This window comes from Trichosurus vulpecula, chromosome 4 (assembly GCF_011100635.1).
Source record: "Trichosurus vulpecula isolate mTriVul1 chromosome 4, mTriVul1.pri, whole genome shotgun sequence".
Taxonomy (NCBI): Eukaryota; Metazoa; Chordata; class Mammalia; order Diprotodontia; family Phalangeridae; genus Trichosurus; species Trichosurus vulpecula.
Genome location: NC_050576.1, coordinates 214,134,716 through 214,159,094, shown reverse-complemented (window position 1 = coordinate 214,159,094; position 24,379 = coordinate 214,134,716). Strand labels below are relative to the sequence as shown.

The window sequence follows — 24,379 nt, the reverse complement described above, 5'->3', positions numbered from 1 at the left end:
CTCCCGTAGACGTCTTAGTAAAAATACAGCCTCTGAATAGCTGGACCAGGCTAAGTGTAAAGTCTGGGAGGAAGGAGCCGAGGGTCAAAGTCACAGCATTCCAAATGCTAGAGCAGGAAGAGGCCTTGCAGAGCATTTGGTCCAACTCTCTCATCTTAAAGAATTGGGGAAACTGAGGCTCAGAGAGCCTTGGTGGTAGCCCATGTTGAACTGCCCCCGTGAAGCTGCATCACTAGCCAGACTTTTACGGGGTCAGGCTTCTTGAAATCAACGATGGGAGACTTCTCATGGGCCCTCCGAGATATTCTAATCTAATCCTCTCATTTGACAGATGACGAATCTGAGGCCTATCACAGAAAGTTGGTGGCAGATCAGAGGCAGCCACTAGGGCTCTGGCCTCCTTCATTATAGTGCCCTGCCAAGAGCAGACGTCCCTGGGCTGTCTCAGGGTCTATGAAGTCCCCTGCATTTATCATCTCATTTGATCGTTGCCACAACGCTGTGAGGTGGGTTTTTTCTCTCCATTTTAAAAAGAAGTGACCTGACCCGGGCCACGTAGCTAGTCAGTGGCAGAATCTGAACACAGGTCTCTCCATGTTGCACATCCAGGGGACTTTCCACTCACTATATACCATACTGCCTCTTCTTAAGGGCATCATTAGAAGGTGAGGCTAGCTCGGGTAGAACATACTTGTTCATTATTGCTGTTCCTTCTATCCTGCTCCCTCCCCTTCTCTCATTCCCTGTGGAAGGCTTCTGACGCAGAGGTAAGGGCCCCCCCCATTACCTGAAGCATCGTAGGCCTTGCAGGCGCCCTCAGGACTGAGCATGCCCAGCTTCATGAACTGGACCGAGGTGTTGGGCTTGAGCAGGACGTTGATGCCCCCTACGATGGCAGCACAACATTCCCCGGAACTGATAGCCTGGAATGCACTCTGCATAGCCACAAGGCTGGAGGAACATGCAGTGTCTAGGGCAATACTTGGTCCTGCAAACCAGAGCACAAATGATGGCATCAGGCAGTGGGGAAGCAGAGAGCTAGGAAGTCTCCTTGTCTCCAGCGTGGCTGAGGAGGAGACGGCTGGACAGCACAGCGGTCTAAGGCCCTCAGGGCCCTCCATAAAGATCTACGTCTAAGCAGGGGCTAGACTGTGGACATTCTCTCTGCAGCCCAACCCTGCCCAGGGCCCACAGGGTCCATTATCAGCAGCATCACATAAATTACTGATATACTTTTAACCCCAGAGAACCCTAGAATTTAAGGCCTTAGAAGGACCTTAAGGACCTCAGAAGAACCCAAGGGGCTTCCCAATAAGCCATTCACAGGATCATAGATCTGAAACTGGATAGGACTCTGGAGGGTCCCTAGTGCTACCTCTTCCTTTTACAGATAAGCCAAGTGACGCCTAGCTCAAAATGATACCAGCAGTGAGGACCAGAGTCAGGGCCTCTGACCCCAATCCTGTGCATTTTCTACTACACCTCTCTCACCACCGTGCTTTTGTTCAGGCATTTTTCAGTCATATCCGATTCTCTGTGACCCCATTTGGGGTTTTCTTGGCCGAGATACTGGAGTGGTTTGTCATTTCCTTCTCCAGCTCATTTTACACATGAGGAAACTGAGGCAAACAGGGCTAAGTGAAACACCCAGGATCACACAGCTTGTCAGCGTCTGAAGCCGGACTCCAGGCCCAGCGCTCTATCTACTGTACCACCTACCTGCCCATTATCTTCTCTAGGAAAGGGAAAAGAAGAAAAGAGGCATTTTTCTCTTCTCTACTCTATTACTGGGAAGATAGAGGTCCAGAGTGTGTGTGTGTGGGGAGGGGGTGGCTAGAAGGCACAGAGAATCTATGTTTGTCCTTTTGGGTCAGTCTTCCCAATCCCCTTACCCACCTTTTAGGTCAAAGAAGTAGGATAGTCTGTTAGCCATCATGGCCCGCTGGCAGCCAACCATGCTGTAGCCCAAGAGCGTCTCCGGGTCTCTGCTCAGGGCCTCTGAGGTCTCTGATCCACTCACACCCACCCATACACCGGTGCTGGTTCCTCGGAGGGTAGCTGGATTGATGCCTGCCAGGGGAGCAACACATTCAGTGTCTGAGGCCTGTATATTCAGAGGCTGCCTTCTGTCCTAGAAGCCAGGTGGACAGGAAGTTGCCTTGGTATCAGGGAAAGTTTTCTACCCTTTACCTTGGAGGGCCCTTACTTTTGGCTAGAGCCCCTCTAGTCCTATGGCAGAATTTAACTGAAATTGTGATTTTCCCCAGCCTAACCTGGGCTTTGAAAAACCACAGGGGCAATAAACCTTCCTACTAAGACAGCAGGGATGGGTAGAGGGGAGGAAGTAAATGTGAAATGGCTTGGAAAGAGTCTAGGGATTTTTTTTCCTCTTCAGAAACCTAGGAGAATATTGGGAATTATCAGGCTATGAGGAGAAGAGGAGGGCTAGAGGGAAGACAGGTTCACACTTCTCTATCTGCATAAGACCTAGGATTCAAACCTACAGAATTCAGCACCAAGGAGGGACAAAGGGCAAATTGGCAACTGTTTCGAGCATCAGTCTTAAAGATGAATTTGAGCTGTGGGCACTGGGAGAACAGAGAGATGTATTGATGTGGGGGATTCTCTCTCCCCAAGAATTCACTTGTCCCCAGGTATTCGGCTGGAAGCAGATTAAATGCCTCACTGACCAAATGATCACCCGAGTGTTAGCGGCCTGGCTGGCTGAGATATGACAGCCCAAGGAGACAAAAGTCAAGTGTTTAGGGTGGCAAAGAAGAGAGGACACTGAGCACTTCTGGGGCTGAAGCTACAGGGAAAAACCCTTGGGAAGTTTTCTCTTCCTCACCAGATGAGGCTCACCAGTGAGTTCACAGCTAGGAGCACATCTCCTCCCCATTCCAGCCCCAAAACTGCTGTGACACATATGCAAATGGTCCAGATAATGGCCTAGTTAGCATTCACTGTAAACATCCCAATTAAGGTACAACTTGTACCATTGTGTCAGATTAAATGATTATCTCTTCCCTGAATAACAGTTCATACATAAAAGAGGGTTCCTGTGTTTTGACTTACACTGAACAGAAAACAGTGGCTGGGGGTGGGGTGAACCTGTGGCCCTCTAGGTCCTCAAGTGCGGCCCTTTGACGGAATCCAAACTTCGCAATTCTGCATCAAAGGGTCACACTTGAGGACCTAGAGGGCCACATGTGGCCTCAAGCCACAGGTTCCCCACCCCTGGGCTAGGCCATCAAGTGACTGCTGGACAACAGTCCACCACACATATGGACACAAACCAGTGGCCCTCCCTTTTGCACTGTGACCACTTACTCCATGTCAAAAATTGTCTAAGAGTATCCAAAGATGTTCCCAAATGTTAGGAGGTTCCTAATTCCCCAGGGTCCCCTACCCATAGAGAGCAAGACGGGCTTTTACAGGCAGTTAGGTTCTGCCTCCTTGTTCTTCAGATGAGGAAATAGAGGCTGAGAGAGGTTAAGTAAGTCACTTGGGGTTACTCAGCTGGGAAGCGTCCTTCTGATTTCAAGCCTGTAATTGTTACATCATCAATTCATTCTCAAGTAAGGGGGCAGTATTCGATGGCACAGCTTTTGCCAACTAGATTACAGATTTAAGGCTAGAAAAGATCTCAGAGTACATTGTCCAATACCTTAATTTTACAGACGAAGAAGCTGAGGCCCTAGCGATCTAAGTGACTTGACCCTAGGTAACACAGGTGGTAAGTGGCAAAGGTAAGATTTGAAGCTGGTCCCCTGTTTCCAAATTAGTAGCCACATGCAATCAGTTGTATGCTGAGTCTATGACTAGGAAATAAGGAGTGATTTCGAATGAAGACAACGAATATCTATAGTACTCCTCCCACCAGAAAAGTCCTGCATTTGAGAGGAATGGAGCCCTTGGGCTAGTCAAAGGAGCTCCATTCTGAGCCATTTGGGACAACTGAGAGACCCTGTTCCTGAACAGGGCTGAGTGATTCCCCTCCCCCCACAAGCCTAACTGACCAGCGCAGTCGGCTTACCTCCATCCACGATGGCTTCATAGGTCACTTCTAGGAGTAAGCGGAGTTGGGGGTCCATTGTGTGAGCCTGTTTGGGGTGGACCCCAAAGAAGGAAGCATCAAACTTGGATAGGTCCTTTAGTTTGCCTGACCTCTTGGGCAGTCCATAGAGCCCTGTAAGGAAACACAGTCAACATTCCCAGGGGTCTGGCCCCAAGACAGCTGGCAATTTCTCCTCTCTGGGTAGCTTTCTTCTTCTTCTTCTATCTCTTCAGCCAAGAATTATTGATCAGCCACCCTGAGACCCGTGACACTCCTTACTCTCAAAGAGGTCAGAGTAGATATGCAGATTAAAAAAGTACAATTCCAACAGGTGTCTCAGCTAAGCTAAAAGGAATTCAGAGAAGTCAGTGATCACAGAGAGAAGAGAAAGCTTCATGGGGGAGAGTCGGCCAGCCAGGGCGAAGAGGCAGAGAACCAGGGTGGTCTAGGCAGCACTAAATCTTCTGTGTAGTCAGCCTGGGTCCCCTCACTCCCTCTCACTATCACAAAAGAGTCAGTCCCATTAGGACTCCTGGCTCTGGCACAGCAACACTACAGTGGGCTAGGCTGGGGGGAACATAGGAGCCACATCAGCATTCTGCACCCCATCTCTAAGCTGTGAAGCCCCTTGGCCCAGTCTGGCCTGGCCCGGCCTGGCTCAGGCTGATGTTGGCAGAGCCCTGCGGACTGGCTCTAGGTGAGTCATATCCTGCCTGTCAGGTAGGACAGCTCCAGAGAACCAAGCTGGGCGTGAAGGGGGTTCAGACTGGGTGTTTATCTGACAGGCTGTGTGACTGAGGGGAGGGAATAAAGGTGGCAGCAGCCTCCATGTACTCTGCTGGGTTAGGAAAGCCAAGTAGGGAAGGCCTGGAGACATCTCCCAAATACATTTCATTAACTTTCCCTCCCTAGACTCCAACAGGAGTTTTTCTTTCCCTGTACCACATCCTAGAAATAGGTTTTCTGGACCAACTGTGAGGAATTAACCCACCTTGTGTGGTCCTAATTTAAACAAAGCACCTCCTACTTCTCCCAAGGGGAGGCAAGCTGGCCAGAGGAGGTTGGCACGGCAGCGAAACAATAAGGATATATAGCCTGCCAGCTATTGTCAACTCAGCCCTTCAGGACTAGTTCTGGTGTGCACTTAAGGGAAAGAGAGAACATTCCTGGAAATTACTATGCAAACCCATTAGGTGATAAACATCTCAATGTTGGGGGGGCGGGGAAGAGGAAGAGGAAGATGAGATTCCCTCCAGCGAAGACTGAGGAATCTGGGGAGAACAGTCACAGAAGCGGAAAGCTGGCATGGGCCTAAGAGATCACTTAGTTCAGACCACTCACTTTATAGGAGAGGAAGCAGAATGACCAAAAGGGATCTTTGGGAAAAGGGGAGACCTACTATCTTGCCAAGACTGTTGGAAAATGTTGTCAGGAAGCAGGACAGACCGACAACCACCAAAGACCTCTAGGTTGAAAGAGATGCCAGTTCAGGAGAGATCATGTCACAGCAGAAAGGAAAGAGGGGGTGGAGGGAGAGGCCAGAGAGCAACTGGTGCAGGGGTTCTTAACGTTTTTTGTTCCATGGACTCCTCCGGCAGGCTGCTCAAGCCCATGGGCCCCTTCTCAGAAGGTATTTGTTTTCTTTTCTAATTTAGTAGTTATTTACTTCTAGCAGTTACACATAAAGACAATTTTCAGAATGTTTTAAAATGCATAAGATAAAATACATAGGATTATAAAAGAAGTCGATTACATTGACAGTTATTGATGTTTAAAAACAAACAAAAAAACCCCTAAATTCACTGACCCCGGGTTAAGAACTCCTGTTCTAGTTCAACCACATTTTACAGATGAAGAAAGATAGCCCCAGAGAGAGGAGAAATGACTGGCCTAAAGTCACATGGCTAATTAGAAGGAGCCAGGCAGAATCCAGCAATTCCTATTTCCAGTCCAAAGCTTTTCCCTCACTAGCCCAAGTCACTTTCTCCTCCTTGCTCACAAGGCCCAGGCTCCTGCAAGCACTCACCTGCTTTCCACCGTCTGTCATCATCTGTGACCATGTCCACGCCTCCGATCAAGTTATCCCAGAACTCCTGAAGATTTTCTGACTCGGGTAATTTTCCCGCCATTCCTGCAATCACCACTTCCTCCATTTTTCAGCTCTTCTCTGTAGGGTAAGGAGGGGGAAGTGAAAAGCCGAAAACTATGGATGGAGTCCCAGCACATGAAGGGAAAAAAGCAAGTTGAAGAACTGGTTATATACAGTTCCCGCCTACCACCTCCCCTTATCTTCTACTGGCTGATCCAAGGGAGACCTCTCTGAAGACACCAAGAGGGCGCTCCTCTCTGCTGGAGAAACCAGTCACAAGCTCAGCCTCCGGACCTGGGCCTCAGCAGGCTGCTGCATTGCCTGGGGGGAGAGGGCTACACTTATTGGGAGTGCCGAATGAACAAGTTCAGAAATGGGCAGAATCAAGGAGAGAAAAAGGTCATCGTGATAAGAGACCCTTCTAACCCAGAGAAAGGAGATAAAATTACTCCAGACTGCCCCAAACTTCCTCTAACACAGATGTAAAGAGTTGTTTGCCCATCAAACAGAAAAAAAGTGTAAAGAAAAAGTGATTACTTTCCGATCAAAGATAAAAGACTCTAGTTTTAACAGCCTGGCCCTTCCTTCCTTCCTTCCCAATCTTCTTGTACTTTACTCTCCCCCATGGGCAGCAATCTAGTGACACTGGCTTCTTTGCTGCCAGGCACCCAATCTCCAATTTCTGGGCATTTTTAGTGGCTGCCCCCCAGGCCTGGAACCCTCTCCCTCCTCATCTTCAGGGTCTTTAGTTTCAAGTCTCAACTAAAGCCCAACTTTTTGCAAGAAGTCTTTCCCAGTCCTTCTTAATCTTAGTGCCTTCCCTCTGAGATAGCTTCCATTTATCCTCTTTCATTGTTTGTACATAGTTATTTGCATTAGACTGTGAGCTCCTTGAGAACAGGGATTGGTTTTTGCCTTTTTTTGCATCCCCAGTGGTTAGCATGGTACCTTGTCAGATGGGTACTTAATAAATGCTGGTTGACTTGGAAAAAAAATTTTTTAAAGTAAAACTTAATCCACGAGAAAAACAGAGGTAGTTTGGAGATAGAGGGCTATAAGGGATGCTGGAAATGTGGGGAAAGTCCGAATCATGGTGGGACTATGGGGCAGGGGGAGAAAGCTGTAGGGAGGTGGACACAGAAGTCAAATACTGGAGAGAAAGTTGAGACCTGGAGACAATCAAGGTAGTGAGTAAGATGAGAGAAAGTCTGAATAGATGAAGAGAGAACATTAGGAGGGTATGATGGCAAAAAGCCAGAACAACAGAGCAGGGAGACCTAGGAAAATCGACAGAAATCTCTTTGCTTTTGGGGGGAGGAGCTGAGTTGAGCAGGGACTTGGGGAGGTAGCATGGCTCCAGAATCCCAGGGAAACTCTAAGGAGAAATAACAGCATTGCTGGTTGCCTCCCCTTTTCCTTAGCCCTTGCTGTGAGGTAGGATGGGGAGTCATCCCTAATGTTGGTCTTTCTCTGATCCCCTCCCAGTTCCCTAGCTGAGAGGCAGGAAGCTCACGGGCTCCATCTCCCCAGTGGCTCCTGAGGCTTCCAGACCCAGATCATTGATGCAGAAACTAGAACACTACCTGGTCCAAACATTTAGGTTTTTACAGATGAGGAAAGTGATGATGCAGTCAACTGTCTTATTAAGAAATAGAGCGGGGAATCCAACCCAGGTCATAGGCTGCAAGGGACCTCAGAAGGCCATTTAACCCAACCCCTTCATTTTATAGATGAGGAAAATATTTGCCTGAGGTCCCACAGATAGAACAAGAGGCCAAGCTTTGACTCTGAATTTAAGGCTCATTCTACTAGGCCAGATTTCAGTCTTCTGGAGGGAGCCTTGCATTCCAGACTGTAAAGCATAGCTACCCTTTCTTCTTCCTCTGCCAGGAGGGCAAGGAGGGCATGGGATAGGGCTTGGTCACTTTCCCTCAGTTTGAACTCACTGACTTTTGGCTAACTGCTGGGGCTCTGGAGGAAAAGGGTAGTTGATGCTGACGACTAGATTGCTTTCCACCGGCTGCCCCTGAGCCAAAGTGACTCTCTTGGTTCTGGTCTCCCCAGGCCAGCCAGAGATGGGAGGTTCTTTCATTATCAACAGATTTATCAGTAAACAATGGAGGGCAGGGTACAAGCCGCAAGCAGTAAAGCAAGCAGTAAATTTGGGAGTCAGAGGGCCTGGGTTTGAACCCCTAGCCCCTTTCAATATCACTTAGCTATCGTAGGAAAGTTGCTTGCTCCATTCTCTGTGGGCCTCAGTTTCTCACCTGTAAAATGACAGCTGAGATTATCTGGCCTCTCAGGGCCCTTCTGGTTCTCAATTCTGTGGTCCCACAATTCATTTATCTACGATATACAAGGCAGTGTGGGAGATAACAGAAAAGAGTTAAGAGGATTCCCCAAGATCAATTCCTCAAGGAATTGATAGTCTAGCTGGACAAGATAGGGCACAGACACATAAAAAAATATCAGTGATGATAGATAGCAGCATTGGACACACTGTGTGTGAATGGAACAGGCAATAAATGATAAAGGAGGTCAGAGGTGGCGGACCTTAGCACAGTGGCAGATATTTGTTGACTGAAGTCCCAGACCAGGGTCCTCAAGTATGATATGTCTAAAGAACTACTCATCTCTTTTCATTCGAATATCTACCTTGCAGGGGGATGGGATGGGTACCTGGGTTTCCTTTATTATTCAAAAGAAACAGAAGGTCACTTGCCAGGTTCCTTATCTTCCTTTAAGGAGATAATTTCAGCATTCCAGCAATTCAGTGATTGGAGGTTGCTGGTCCTAGAGGCAGAATTGTAACCAAATTTCTAAGCCTTGAGGGGAGAAACAGCCCTTAGGGGGCTTAGGGCATCAAGGGAGGGAAGAGCCACAGTGCCATTTCTAATCTGATCTATAATTGGCACACATGCACCTCAGAAAGCCAGGAAGGGATCAATGTGTCTGTCTTGCTACAATTCCATTCTCCAGTGAAGCTTTCCTAGGGATCTATCTCCGGGCCTCTTTCACCTCTTAGGGTAGGGTATGAAGTACGGGGGTCTGAAGGAGGGGAAGAAGTGGCTACATTTCCATTGGCCAGGCTGTTTCTGCCCACTGCTGTCACGATACTCGGACTAAGCTCACAGAGACGGTAGAGAACACCCTTCCATCCCAGGTAATTTTGTGGAGAGTTCCAGGAACTCTCTAGGCCAGGGGTTCATGACCTTTTTAGTTGTATAAAATAAGATATGATACGTAGGATTACAAAGGAGACTGATTACACAGAAATACAGTTAAGAAAAATTTTTTTTAAAGCAAGATCATGGACCCCAGGTTAAGAACCCTTGTTCTAGGCAGTGAAGAGAATAGAGGGGCATGGGATCGGAACCCTGGGTAGCAAGGATAAGACCAGGGGCAGCTATGCTCTCACAACTTGAGCAATTGATGGCACAGGTGAATTGTTTTCTACCAGCCCTCTGGAGCCTGGCAGAGGTAATGATTAGATAGCACGGAGTCCCTTTCCTGTAAGAGGAATCTGTCCTCTAGCTTCTCTAAGCAAAGTGAGAAAACCCTCCTATTTCTCCAGTTCTCTCTCCTTATGACCGGGGGCAGGTAGGATCTACTGGGGGGCAGTTTTCCCTCTTGCTCAAAGCTCTTTCTCTCTCTTGTGGAATAAGGAGCCTTTTATCCACTCCATATGACTGGTGTGGAACTCCCAGGCACCAGCTTGCCTTGTTCCAGAAATCAGTTCCTCTGTTCTCTACCTACTTGCTATGCACATGGAGTTCTGGTTGGGAGGAAATGCTTGGCTGAGTTGGCTGGGCCCCTCCAAGGCTGAGCTTCCCAGGAACAGATTTCCAAAGCTATTTGCTGTGGGTCCACCTTTCTCCACACACTCTCTGTGCCTCCTAACTGGGTGATCCGTCTTTCCCTCTCCCATGCTGGAGAGGTGACGATCAGCACTTAGCCTGGGCTGGGGCTTCTGAAGGAAAGGGGCTCAAGAGAAGAGGTAGGGTAGTCTTGCTTACTTTTGCACTCTGGAAGCTTCAGTGGCCTCAGTTTTAACCCAGTGTTGAAATCCTCAGTAAATACACTCAAAGATACACAAAAGGCCCTCCAAGGTCCTGTAGTTGCAATTCTTCTGCCCTTCTCCAAGCTGCCCACCTCCCTTGGCACTCCCTGTTCTGTTCTCTATTTGCGTTCTCTTCTAGAGGGCTTTAGTAAGGGTGCTACAGGCAGCTTGTCTGCAAAGCCACTCCCCAAGTTGAGGAGAAAAGTCATTTCCTCCCCTAGCCAGGTCTGACTGTCAGAGCTAGAAGGAACCTTTGAGGTTTTGTAGGAATGTGGTGCCTGAAGTGGTGAAATGACTGGTCCAAAGTTACCTAGTCGTCAAGACTGGATCCCAGGTCATCAGACTTCTAGTCCAATGCTCTAGTCACTGTAACCACCACCTCCCTGGCGTGAGGACCTCCAGAGGCCAGGCTGGGTGAGACTATAGGTAAGGGGGGTGCAGAGCTCCCAAATATGGAGAATATTCTTCCCCACAGCAACCAATGTCTCCAACAAGACCAAGGTCTGGATAGCTAACACGCAGAAAATCCCTTTGCTTGTCCTAGTTTTCTGCCTCTCACACACACAAAAACAGAGACGGGGCTGAGAACTTAGTTTCCAGAGGCATTCTTCACAGGAAGGGGATTGTACCCCCCTCACGAGCTCCCATACACACAGAGGCTGCATTATGTGCGGGGTGAGGAGGAGGCTGAAGGAAGAGAGAGGAGCGGAGGGTTTCTTTTTAATGTTCCGGTCTGTTTGTGGCTGTAGCCCCGGCCAAGCCTGTGTGTAACTCCATCTCTAAGGGCTGAGATCAAAATGGCTGTTTGTAGAACCCTCACAATGCAGCAAGCACACTCCATTCCCATCCCTCCTTGGCTATTACCTCACCTACTCATTGCATTTCCCCCATCCCCCACTCTGGCTCATCTGCCCCCAACCTTCCAGAGCAGGAAGAATTCCCTGCCACCGAGGTGGATTTTCAAACCAGATTCCCTTCTGTTCCTTGGCCAGGCCCCTGATCAGCTGAAAGACCGACTGCCAATAGCTTAACCCTCTTTGGAAAGGAGGGTTAGGGTCAACTCAGGAATTTGATGCCTAACTGCTTTTACCATAGCAAAGGTTAAAGTGCAGCTAAGGGTGGGGGTGGGGGCGGGGTAAGGGAAGCAGGCGGGGGCATTTAAAAGGGGTTAATAATTTTGAGTCCGGCTGCTCTGGCGAGGTATGAAAGGCTAAGCAGACATCCAGTCTCCCCCTCACTTCACAGGCTCCCCAAAATTCCTAATAGAAGCAGAGAGAGCCCTGCCTGGACAGAATCTTAGCCACAGCCTCCTGCTCTAGAGGCAGGTAAGCTCCTCCTTCAGCATCCACAGGGTAGTAGTTACAGGGCAAGGAGAACCGCATGAGCTTTTAATGAGGAAGCGCACACCCGGTTATTACGGCACCCCCCCCCCCTTCCCGGACAGGGCCTAAACTCGGCCCACGTTGCTCTTACCCTGGTGAGGACCAGGTGGCTTGGATCTAAGTCCTGGATGGACGGATGGATGGGCCGAGGGCCGGCAAGGCCAGGCCCCTGGGGTAGCCTGATGGGGGGGGGCGGGTTGGTTCACCCCCCCCTCCAACCCCGCCCCTGCCCCAGAGCACGAGGGTCTTCGGCGCCCCGCGCTCTGATCGCTGGTGGCCTTGACCTCGGATGTGGAGCGTCCGAGGGGCCCCCACCCTCCCTCCTGCATCCCAGCTCCCCGGCTCCCAGCGGCCCGGGGCAGAGGGGTGCAGCACGTTGTTGGTTTCTTTTTTTTTCTTTTTTGTCTGTCGGTTACCTGGGCCGGCTGAGGGACTGCGTGACGAGAGTGCGGGTCTGGGCCCGGCTAGGTCCGGCCGCGGGGATGATGCTGATGCTGGCGGCGGCGGGGAGCGAGGGATGCCTGCCGAGGGATCCCGGGGCGGGAGGCTGCGTGGAGCTGCTGCTGCTGCTGCGCTGGGGCTGCTGCTGGGGCTGAGGCTGCTGCTGCTGCTGCTGCTGCTCGGGCTGCGGCGGCCGCTTCCTTTCTCTCTGTCTCCCTCTAGCTCCAGCTCCCGACTCTATTTAAACAGCTGCCATCCTCCCGTGGCCACGCCACATGGGCTGACAGTTTGGCTCTTTCACGCAGGCCAATGAGCGGCCGGGCCCAGCTCCCGGAGCCGGCCGTGGGGTGATCCCAGTGCGCGGGGCTGGCGCGAGTCCCAGAGAGGGGACCCTGGACGGAGGAGGGGGAGGGGGCGCGGGGGAGGGGCGGAGGAGCGCCCCCCGGGCGGGGGCCGGCGCGGGGGGCGGGGCCCGGTGGCTCATCCTCCTCCTCCTCCCCCACCCTCGCCCCCGCCGGGTATCCCCCTTTCCCTGCTCTACCCCACCCCCACGCCCCCGGCGGCTTTCTGGCTGATAGCTGAATTGTCGCGGGTGGCCCAAACCCTCTTCCTGGGCCCGAGGAGGGGTGGGGGTGGGGTGGTCTCCGCTTGCCCTCGGCCCAGTCTCCGGCCTAGGCCGATCTGCCCCCCCCCAATTCCAGACCAAGCCCGGGACTCCCGCGCGCGTGATTCCAGGTGGGGTGTGTGTGTGGGGGAAGCGGGCCATGTGTGCAGACGGCACCGGAAGGTCCCGGAGCGCCATGTGTACGAATAGCCTCCGGAGGGAGCCGCGAATGGGAAAGAGGGGGTGTGCTTGTGTGGGGCAGAAAGGGGTGCACAGATGGCGTGGGGGCACCTCGGCCTAGCCTCGCCGCTTCCCACGCCGCGGCTTAGAGGAGAAACAGAGTGACTGGGGCTGGATGGGGGCGACCTGGGCTCATTCACTCGGCCTCGGCCAATCTGGAGGCCAGGGGTGTGCGCGCCCCTGCCGGCCCGGGCCAATGGCGGGGCCTGTATAGGTGTTGCTAGGCGATAGGGTGATGAGATGACTGCGTGGGTGGGGGAGCCGGGCACGAGCCCGCGGGGCTGTAGGCTGAGCTGGGCGCCGGCCCGCGTCCGACTGTGGACGCGCAAGGAAGCCGCCGTGGCTTATGTGCGGTCGTTCACCCCGGCCTAGTGCGCTCCCGCCGGGGTTACTGCAGTTCACGGGCAGGACTGAGCGGGCTCCACGCTTCCCTAGCCCTCGGCCCCAGGGCGGGGCGCGCCCCATCCATGTCCATCCTCCCCCGGACCCCCGGAGGAGGGCACACGGCCTACCCGACCCCATCTCTCCCCCTTCTCCCTCGGGCATCGTGCCAACTTCTCATGCCCGAGACCCTTCTGGGCCCCATTTTGCCGCGAGGGATCCATGTCTCGCCTCCAGCGCTCTCTCTCCTGTCTCGTCTACCTTTGGCCCGAGCCCACCTGTCAGCAGGGCTTCAGCTGAGGCCCGAGGGAGGTCCTGCTGCCCCGCTCCAGGGGCCGTCTTGGACAGCACCCGAAGCGAGCCAGGAGTAGTCAGCGTTAGGCTCCGTGCTTCCCCCCCTCCCCGCTCCACTCTGTAGGACGCCGGGTAAATGCAAACCCATTTAACAGGTTGCTTTGGCCACCTCGGCTCTTTGGGCACATTAAACTGGCCATTTTCGACGTTCGTAGATATCTCTGCCAGGGAGAACCGGAGGGAGAGACACTTTTTAACTCCCTTGGTAGCCGGGGGATCTTATATTTGTGAAAGAAAATGTACAAGATGGAGTGCCTGCCCTCTGGGTGCTTCCGATATAGTCAGGGAGATAGCTGTTTACAAAGTGTAACTATAGCATACTAGTGAAATAGGTAAAGGTAGAATGTGCTTGGGACGAGGCAGGGATTACTTCTGGCGGAGAAGGAGCGGGAGGCGACGTGGAAGCTAACCGAGCCTTGGAGGAAGGAGAGGATTTTAACGATTATGGTGGGCTTAGGGGTATTCCAGGAGAAAGGAGCTGCTAAATAGAAAAACACTAGATGGGAAAGTACACGTTTAGGGGCAAGAAGAATTGAGTAGTGGCCTGAGCTCAATTAAACCGGGTCTTTTTCTTAGACACTATTAAGATTTCTTCCTAATCCCTCCTTCATAGTTCTTTGTTCCATCAGCCTCCAAGTCCTCAAAAGCTTGGTTTCTGGAAATAGGACCCTACAGTTCTGGTTTCCCCTCCTCCCCTTCCTTTGTAGATGAATTGGTCCACGCCATCGTAAGAGAAAGGGACCTATATCAGAATTTAACAAATGCCTGAAGAAGGGTGGTGAGTGGTTCAGCACGGATTCCTGAAGAGGAAAGGTTGGTCTGTGGTATTTCACTCATTCCTTTGCTTCCTCCCTTCAGTCACTCAAGCTGTCATTTGAATGGCCTTTGTTCTATCTCATCTCAATTTCCAGAAATTTTCATTTTCTATCTGGAGGTCCCTAGCAATCTGAAGTTCTTAAATCAGGTCTCCCTCTTTCTCCACTGATTTTAGAGGCAATCATTTGCAGCTCCCTGCAGGAGATGACGTTGTTCTTGGTAAGCCTTGCTACCCTTTGGTACAAAACTCGACTTTTGGGGTTCATTCTGCTCCCTTAACGTAAGTCTTAAGTAGGGAACTCCATAGTTCCTTGAAGTACAACATACTGTATTTTCCTGAATAAGGGACCCTTTGAAATGACCAGACATAAAAAACCAAGTAGATAAATTCGAAACCTATTCTCCCTTTTCCTGTTGGCCAATTCAAATTTAGCTGAAGCAAACTATGGATATATTGGATTACAGGAAGGCAGAGGTGTTTTCAACTGTCTCCAAAGTTCTCTCTCAGATTATTCATTATGTAGCAAGCAGCTGTATGGACTGGTAACACCACTGGTATTTATAGCACCTTGCAGGAGTGGACTGAGGCCCTTATAAATCCTGGGAAGAAGGTGAGGGAGCTGCTTGTCTAGTTTAGTGTGTGAGAAAAGGAAACGGGCAGAAAAATGAGAAAATGTTAACTCAAAGCCCTTAGGAAAATCTAGCTGCTCAAGTCCAATTCAATAGCCCATTTAATGTATACTCTGTAGGTGGTAGATTGTAGTAATACAAAAATGTCCTTAAACAGATTACAATCTAGTGGGTGAGATAATAACAATTTTAATAGTACAAATACAGAGGAGGGGCAAAACAATGTTTTGAGAGCTCCTGGAAAGAGGAATGACTTAAGAGTTGGGAGTGTGAGAAGCATGAAATCTGGGAAAGTTTGATCTAGAAGTCGGTCCTGAACTGTGTCTTGAAGGAAAGGAAGGGTTGATTCAGCAGGTAGAGATGTGGGAGGAGGCCATAAACCATGGCGCCACGTACTCAGCGAGTGTGGGTAGTACAATGAGTACATTTACATTGACTAAACTAAGCTAGTATTCCACTAGGAGTAGGGAAAGGTTGAGAGTTCTGGAAAAAGACAAAATAGAAATAGGGGGAGGAGGAGGGGCGCTCGAGTATAGGGCAGAGCCAGTGCTGACCTCCAGGACTGGCTGTTTTTCTGGGCAGGGCCAGTGCTGACCTCCAGGATTGGCTGTTTTTCTAACAGTGGCATAGCATGTGAGTTCCATGTGGGTAAGTGGCAGGACCCTTGTAACAGACGTATTGCTGGGGAAAGGAAACTTTTGGTTGCATGGCAAGAAGCAGGAAACAACATATACATTTGTAGCTGAAGAGGCTTTAGATGTTTTTTTTTTTTATTATGAACTTAGCAATCATCAACACAAACATTTCAACATACAAGAACAAAAAAGGACTATTGCATAAATGTAAATTTACAAGGTAGTGACAAACTTGACCTATGTATCCCCTTAACTTTTTTCTTCTGTGTATTTTAAGTATTTTGTTGATGCTCACTTTTTTGCATCTCTATCACTACTCACTAAGTTATACCCCTCCCCTACCCCTTCCCATTCCCACCCTTTATCCCCTTATAGGTACAGTCAAGCAAAACAAATCAACACATTGGCTATGTCTGAAAATGTCTCACTCTGTGCCCCTAGTCTTTCACCTCTTTGCCAATAGGAAGAAGTCAATGCTTAGGTCCCTCATTCTATCTCTGGATCCTAAGGCTACTCCTCTTGGTCCTGGCTGGAAAAAACACTTAGGTTAGTGACATAAAGTGGATAAGAGGCTGTTGAGAATAACACAGGTGCCTGGCCACATATGATGCCTGCTTTCCAGGGGGAAGGCTAATGAGATCTAAGGTAAGCCTTTGGAAATTCAAAACCCACAGTAGGGTTGTACCACTGAAAGAAATAAGTAGCTATGTCCACAGCCTGCAGCACACTGAAATGATCCCCACTATTTAGAAATAACTCTATCATGACCCATTTCTAGATGTTGGCAGTAAGGCTGAGCTCATGCCTGGGAGAAAAAATGCTTGTTTCTACCTTTTGAAATGTAGGACTGAAAAGGATGCCTAAAAGGACCCAACCTTCTGCAACAAGGGATTCAGTTTGAGTTAATGACACTGCTGTCCTCACTGAAGAAGAAGCATATGTGGGCCTAACAAAAGGGTGGCAGGGGTAACTTTGAATTAATATGAAAATGTTTGCTTTCCTAGTGTCACACCATTCTGTAGGTCTCCTTATCAAAGTGTCCCCTGAAAGTATAAGGTCTAAAGGATATAGCCCTCTTCCTCTTGCAAGGTTGGCACTGAGAAGCTCCATCACAGTGTTAAACAGTGAGGGGAAAATACACAAGAGACACTTTTACTACAAATGGACATCTTCCTGCTCTCTTACCAAGTTTTCTAAAAAAAGAAAGAATGCCCATCACACATACAGGAATTCAGGTGGAGCTGGGCACTGTCCATATATCTGAGAAACTGGATAGGTCTGGTAACAGAGAGAAAAACCTCAGTGTAACAGTAGGTTACTTTTGCTACTGTTACCCAGGAAGTAAGAGATTTTCATGACATTCTTTAGTTTTGATTCATAGTATAAGTATTTATGCCATATAGGACACTCACAACCTACCATCAAGACTAATATAAAAGCTAAGATGCTTGTTAATTTTAATTAACTCTGTAGGCAACACCAATAAAGCCGTCTCTAACAGAATGTGTAACATAGAAGTTTCTACTCTGAATCTAAGAACCTACTTTCCTGCTTTGATCCTCCATCCCCCTTACACCAACAACAGAGCTGTCCACAAATTCCAGTACAGAGACTTTAATTCTAGATCCTATCATTGGAGAGAGAGGAGCTGGGCACTGTCATATTAAGGTTAGTCTTTCACATTATAGTTCCTGATTTTTGATGATTTCTGAGTAATTTTCGGTTTTCCAGGATGCGGCTTAGAAGGCTTGGTGGATTTTGGTCTCGGCTGGACCTCCAACTTCATCCCTTCAATGGTAAAAGCTCTGGGAGTCCCTGCTGTATCGTGGTTCAGTTCTTGGAGGCTGTCAGCTGCCCTGGGTGCTGGAAGCTCCACTGTGTAAAGAGAAAGAGAAAAGAATTTTGTCAAGACTATTAAGACTAAAAGATTAAATAAATTAAAATTTTTAAAAAATCTTAAAAATTAAGATTAAAAGGGCATGTGGTTGTGGTATAAGTACAGGTAAGAAAATGAAGCTCTGGATGTGTTAAGGAACTGGCTGTTGGTTTAAAATTATTTTCCTTTTCCCTTCGCCATCAAGATCTCTTGAATAGCCTGAGTTTCTTTAATTGGAGCCAGGACAAGCTGGAGAACCTACAGAAGCGGTTGTTGCAACTGTCTTGCACAACAACGTTAGCTACTGTGTCCTGTCCTCAGTGTCCTGAGGGACAGGAGGTCCTTGTGAACATGTGCTCTTTAAATGCTTCTCTGATCCAGCCTTAGCCCTACACTCTCCACTAGGGCACTCAGGACACTTGGACCTAGAGAAATACAAGTTCTTGTGAAATAGAAACCTCAGATTTTGGTCCCATTCTAAGCCGAAAGAAAGAGAAATGTGCACTTTCATGGTTAATAGTTTATTTGAAGTTTCACCTCTCAGGCAGCTTTTCATTAGCTCTCAACAGTTAGTGAGTAAGCATTTGTTAAACACCTACTATGTGCCAGACACCATGCCAAGGATACAGAGTCAAGACAATCTTTGCCCTCAAGGTGCTCATAATCTACTGGCACCATCACCTGATGGGCACGTTGTCAAAACGAAGTCTAGTACCCACAATAGCCATTAACCTCCTACTGGCTGAACAACAGCTGAGCCAACAATGACAAGAATGAAAAATGTCTGACCCAACTGTCTGCTTTTCTGTGAGTAAGTTCAAACATTGCACCATGAGAAATTGGCTACTTTAGTCAGTCCTACTTCACGTGGCTTAACTCAAGCAGGAGAGCCGGAAAAAGCAAATGTTAGAAAATTATAATTGGTTAGTTCTTCAATCACTTCATCTTTTTCGAGTATCCCTTGGTGACTGAGAAGATAAAGTTCGTGGGCTGTCTCTATCACTTTTCTAAACATCATGTTAGCCTTTTACTACTAAGATGATACTTCCAATCCAGGATCACTGCGTGCATTACAGGCATTTTAATTTTCTATATATTTACATATAATTTTAAATATATCCCTCTACTGCTCTTTACTGGTGATATGCATTCAAGACAATGGACTGTGTTCAGAGATGAAGTCTGTGGCTGTGACTCAGAGTAAAATTTAGCTAACCCATGAAATTTAACTAACCCTGTGAAACCTGAACCTATTACCTCTACCTCGAATGATCCTTCTTAAAAACTGACCTAACCAGACATAAAGTAAAAACAGCCAACTAGAAGACACTGGGCACAATCTGAGCAACAGGAAATTGATGACTGAGGTACATCACATAAGGAGCAAGTTGGCTGACTAGTTAGTTGCTTTCTCTAAATTCCTCCAGTCCCCAAAGTGCAAAAGAAATATGTCAGTTACATAATAATTATAACCTTAATCCATAGGAAAATAATGTTTCCCCCCTCTACACACATTAGACAAAAGTCTCATGAATTAACCTCTAGAAAATCTAGGAGCTCTTCAATATTCCTACTCCCAACCAAACCCATATATTCACTGCAATGAACCCAAGTGAGCAGGATAGTCTTGAGACTTAGGGTCGAGGTATAGGGCTTCCCCATGACAGAGACTGTACCCAAGCCACCATGTTGAACAAGGAGACACTGACTGTCTAGCCATTTAAAAGGAAAAAGAATGCAAAAATCAAAGTATAAACTTTCAGGGGAAAAAAGAGACTTTTAATGAAATAGAGGACTTTCAAATATTTTTGATGAAAAAGGCAGAGCTGAGTAGGAATTCTGAAGTGTGAGCAACAAGAGTCCAGAAAAATCTAGAAAGGTAAATTTATTTGAGCAAATGGAAGGGGCTCTATGATAAACTGCTAAAATTCTAATGGGGAGAAGAAACAGTGTCTTTTCAGAACCTTAATGTCTTCAAAATGTATTGACAGAATTAGGTAAGTAAAAGAGGACTTGGGGGTGGATTGGTTTTATTCTGAGGGTTCTAAGAAAGGAAAGAAAGTGAGGTTAAAGGGAATATATCAATATAGAAAGGAGGAAGAAGGAGTGGAATTTACTATTTTTCACAATTTGAAGTGTGTCAGAAAAAGTATACAAACATAGAAGATGTGGGAGGAGTGGGTTTCAGGTAAATTTCATTCTTATCTGAACCAGACAAAGGAGGGTTAAACACACACACACACACACAAGTTTGGTGCCGAAATACATGAAGCTCCACAGATAAAAAGCCAGGGGTGGGGAGGGATTTTAAGAGGGAAGATAATACCAAAGAGGGAATATTCGAAAGCATAACTAACTTCCTGACTTTAAAGGGGGCGTGAAAGGAAAAGCAAAAACAAAAAAAAGGAAAGAAAGAAACAAAGACCTGGAAACTAAGGGGTGATCACCAACTAGAGAACAACTGAACAAATCTAATGGAATGTTATTACACAGTAGGAAATGACAAAAGAGATGATTTCAGAGAATCATGGTTAACATTAAATAATAGAGAGTGAAATAAGCAGAAATAGGACAATTTATACAATGACAACAACACTATAAACAAAAAAAAAAATCCTGAAAAGTCTTAAGAACTCCAGTCAAAGCAATGACCGTGGTTAACCACATCTCTTGGAAGGCCTATGATGTTTCTCATCTGACAGAGAGGTGATGGACTTATGGTGTAGAAGGAGTCATATGTTTTTGGACATGGCCACTATATGGATGTGTTTTGCTTGATCATGCTTATATGTTACAAGGATTCTTTTTTTTCTCTCTGTTTTTAATTGGAAAAGGGAGGAGGGAAGGTGAGAGGGATAGCAGCAATGACGCCCAAAAGGGGGGAAAATATGAGGGTCACAGAAACATTTAAAAGTGTGCATAGAGGAGTTCAGATAGAAATTCAGAAGGAAACAAGGACAAGCAGGGTAGTTTTGAAAGTAAAATGTTGGATTTCTTATACAGTACACTTTTAAAAAAGGAAGTGGTAGGGAATATAGATTCACAATTACATATACAACTCTTTGTTTCTACTTTGTACATGGACACACTTTTTTGTATGTTTAAGTTCAGGATTAAAACAATTATAGTCAATTAAAAAATTTTAAAGTGTTGGATTAAAAAAAGAAAGAAAGAAAATTGTGTCAGGACAGCTGGGGTAAAGAGTCACAGGTTAGAGGAGACTAGAGCTCTGGGCCTGAAGGAACAGAGACCCCTAGATTTCCTAACATGAGGAGGCTACAGGAACTTAGCAGCTGAGCCTTAAGGGTTTGGACAACAGTGGAAAGGGGAAGACGTTAGAGGGTGAGGAGGTTTCCCAAAGGTGAGTAATAGGGAATACAAGAGAAAATCTCAAATATCAAAAGATAAGAGAGAAGGCCTGAACGAAAACCTAGCCCACAAACAGATAAACCAACAGAGAGGGTAATAAAGACAGAAGGAAATTTAATGATTGACCTGAGTCAAAGGGCATATTATTGTGAAAAAAATATGGTTATTCCAATATTTCATAATGTTTACAGTATGAAAGTCCTCCCAAATGTCTTGCAGCTTCAGCCCATTTAGTCATTTTATCTCCGTTCATATACTTGAAGAATGCTATTTACTCCCTCTCCAACTTTTTCTAGAGTAAATAAATTCAGTTCCTTTGGCCTTCATTTAATGGATTTATTAACCAAACATTTCAAATCAGCTTTTTGCCTTCTTGCTCCCCTCCAAGTTCTCTCATGCTTCTGTTGCATGCTCCTAGCATGGACACAGTCTGGTAGTAAAGAGTTGATCAATGTTGACAAAAAGGATAAGATTACTGGACAGCTCTTGAATGTACTCCTGTTTGCTTTTGGAGCAACTCCTGCCATGCACATACAAAGATAGTTCTACTCAAAATTATACTGCTGTAATGCTGTTTGTTTCTCCTCCACAAAATAGGCTATTCTCTATTTACCTCTGCTCAACTTTATCTTCACGTAGAACAATATCTGACCACTCCAGTCTCTCATTGGATAGAGCAACATAAATAGGGGAAGCAAAGTTGTCTAGTGGGAAAGAATCAGATAGGAAGTCAGGAGTCCTAAGTTCTAGTCTTAGCTTTGGCAATGATTTATGTGATAGTGGGTGAATTACTTAAGCTCTATTTAACTTAGAACCCTATCTGCAAAATAGGAACAATAATATTTATACTTGAAAGGCAGGCTGTAAATCAGAAGTACTAATTTTCTGCTAGAGGGAAGGGAAAGGAACTACAATGAAAGATCTTATACTGAGCCAGAGCCATCTCAGGTATTACAACACCTCACCCCATTTCCTCCTAGGCTGTCTCATTTCTGACCAGAAGCCCAAGAGTATAGTGAGGGGTATTGCTCACAACAGTTTATAAGCCCACATTTTTTTTAAATGGATGAACACTTAATTTTTTAACCATTTTTATTTAATATTTTAGTTTTCAACATTGATTTCCACAAGATTTTGAGTTACAAATTTTCTCCCCATTTCTACCCTCCCCCCCACCCCAAGATGGAATATGTTCTGATTGCCTCATTCCCCAGTCAGCCCTCCTTTCTTTCACCCCTGCCCCACCATCTCCTTTCCCCTTACCTTCTTGTAGGGCAGGATAGATTTCTATGCCCCATTCCCCACATATCTTGTTTCCCAGCTGTATGCAAAAAGCAACGTTTTTTTAAGCATCTGCTTTTAAAACTTTGAGTTCCAAATTCTCTCCCCTCTTCCCTTCCCACCCACCCTCCCTAGGAAGGCAAACAATTCAACATAGATCACACAAGTATCATTATGTAAAACACTTCTACAATGTTCATGTTGTGAAAGGCTAACTACATTTCCTTCCATCCTATCCTGTCCCCCTTTATTCAATTTTCTCCCTTGACTCTGTCCCTTTTCAAAAGTGTTTGCCTTTGATTACCTCCTCCCCACATCTGCCCTCCCTTCTATCATCCCCCCCTTTTTTAAAATTTCCTTCCCTTTACTTTCCTGTGGAGTAAGATACACAATTGAGTGTGTATGTTATGCCCTCCTCAAGTTGAATCCGATGAGAGTAAGATTCACTCATTCCCCCTCTCTTGCCCCCTCTTCCCTTCCAACAGAACTGCTTTTTCCTTGCCACTTTTATGTGAGGTAATTTACCCCATTCTATCTCTCCCTTTCTCCTTCTCTCAATATATTCCTCTCTTATCCCTTAATTTTATTTTATTTTTTTAGATCTCATCCCTTCATATTCAACTCATCCTGTGCCCTCTGTCTATATTCCCTTCAACACCCCTAATACTTAGAAAGGTCTCATGAATTACACACATCATCTTTCCATGTAGGAATGTAAACAAAACAGTTCAACTTTAGGAAGTCACCTATGATTTCTCTTTCTTGTTTACCTTTTCATGCTTCTCTTCATGCTTGTGTTTGAAAGTCAAATTTTCTATTCAGCTCTGGTCTTTTCACTGAGAAAGCTTGGAAGTCCTCTATTTTATTGAAAATCCATATTTAGTTGGAGCATTATACTCAGTTTTGCTGGGTAGTTGATTCTTGGTTTTAATCCTAGCTCCTTTGACCTCCAGAATATCATATTCCAAGCCCTTCAATCCCTTAATGTAGAAGCTGCTAGATCTTGTGTTATTCTGATTGTGTTTCCAAAATATTCAAGTTGTTTTCTTTTTGGGATCTTTTTCAAGAGGATTCTTTCAGTTTGTATTTTACCCTCTGGTTCTAGAATATCAGGGCAGTTTTCCTTGATAATTTCTTGAAAGATGATATCTAGGCTCTTTTTTTGATCGTGGCTTTCAGGTAGTCCAGTAGTTTTTAAATTTTCTCTCCTGGATCTATTCTCCAGGTCAGTGGTTTTTTTCAATGAGATATTTCACATTGTCTTCCATTTCTTCATTCCTTTGGTTCTGTTTCATAATATCTTGATTTCTCATAAAGTCACTAGCTTCCACTTACTCCAATCTAATTTTTAAGGTGGTATTTTCTTCAGTGGTCTTTTGGACCTCCTTTTCCATTTGTCTAATTCTGCCTTTCAAGGTATTCTTCTCCTCATTTGCTTTTTGGAGCTCTTTTGACATTTGGGTTAGTCTATTTTTTAAGGTGTTATTTTCTTCAGTATTTTTTTGGGTCTCCTTTAGCAAGTCATTGACTTGTTTTTCATGTTTTTCTTGCATCACTCTCATTTGTCATCCCAATTTTTCCTCTACTTCTCTTACTTGTTTTTCCAAATCCTTCTTGAGCTCTTCCATGGCCTGAAACCAATTCATATTTTTCTTGGAGGCTTTTGATGTAGGATCTTTGACTTTGTTGACTTCTTCTGGCTGTATGTTTAGATCTTCTTTGTCACCAAAAAAGGGATCTAGAGTTTGAGTTTGAGTCCGCGTTTGAGTCTGAGTTTGTTTTTGCTGCCTGTTCATGTTCCCAGCCAATTACTTGACCTTGAGCTTTTTGTCAGGATATGACTGCTTGTAGAGTAGAGAGTACTTTGTCCCAAACTCTGGGGTCCAAGCACTGCTGTTTTCAGAGCTACTTCTACTGCATCATCCCCCCAGGCTCTGTCACTGCAGCACTCCTCCTCCCCCAAGAACTGCCAACCAGGACCGCAATGCAGATCCAAGCAGGGCACAGCAAGAGAAACTGCCTCTGTGCCCACAAAGCGCTCCCTGCACTCCGGCTCTGATCTGCTGCTAGATTCCTCCCACTGTGTGAGCCTGGGACTCGGGAAGCAGCTGACACTGGAGCCCTGGAAGCAGCCTCAGGAGTTTCCTGCTGTTGCCACCGCCAC

The 24,379-nt window shown here is 46.7% G+C and overlaps 2 protein-coding genes across 2 annotated transcripts in view; both read right to left on the bottom strand.

Annotated features, from left to right (window-relative positions):
• FASN (fatty acid synthase) overlaps positions 1 to 12,246 on the bottom strand; it is a 53,939-nt gene extending 41,693 nt beyond the window's left edge. Inside the window, exons 1-5 of the mRNA XM_036754110.1 lie at positions 12,005 to 12,246; positions 6,084 to 6,224; positions 4,037 to 4,189; positions 1,897 to 2,070; positions 788 to 988 (exon numbers count right to left, since the gene is read on the bottom strand). Of these exons, the coding sequence (XP_036610005.1) occupies positions 788 to 988; positions 1,897 to 2,070; positions 4,037 to 4,189; positions 6,084 to 6,210 (655 nt within the window). The 5' untranslated portion in view covers positions 6,211 to 6,224; positions 12,005 to 12,246. The remainder of the gene's footprint in view (positions 1 to 787; positions 989 to 1,896; positions 2,071 to 4,036; positions 4,190 to 6,083; positions 6,225 to 12,004) is intronic.
• A 3,540-nt stretch (positions 12,247 to 15,786) lies between these two features.
• Positions 15,787 to 24,379, bottom strand: part of CCDC57 (coiled-coil domain containing 57) — a 312,170-nt gene continuing 303,577 nt past the window's right edge. Inside the window, exon 18 of the mRNA XM_036754111.1 lies at positions 15,787 to 17,564. Within this exon, the coding sequence (XP_036610006.1) occupies positions 17,359 to 17,564 (206 nt within the window). The 3' untranslated portion in view covers positions 15,787 to 17,358. The remainder of the gene's footprint in view (positions 17,565 to 24,379) is intronic.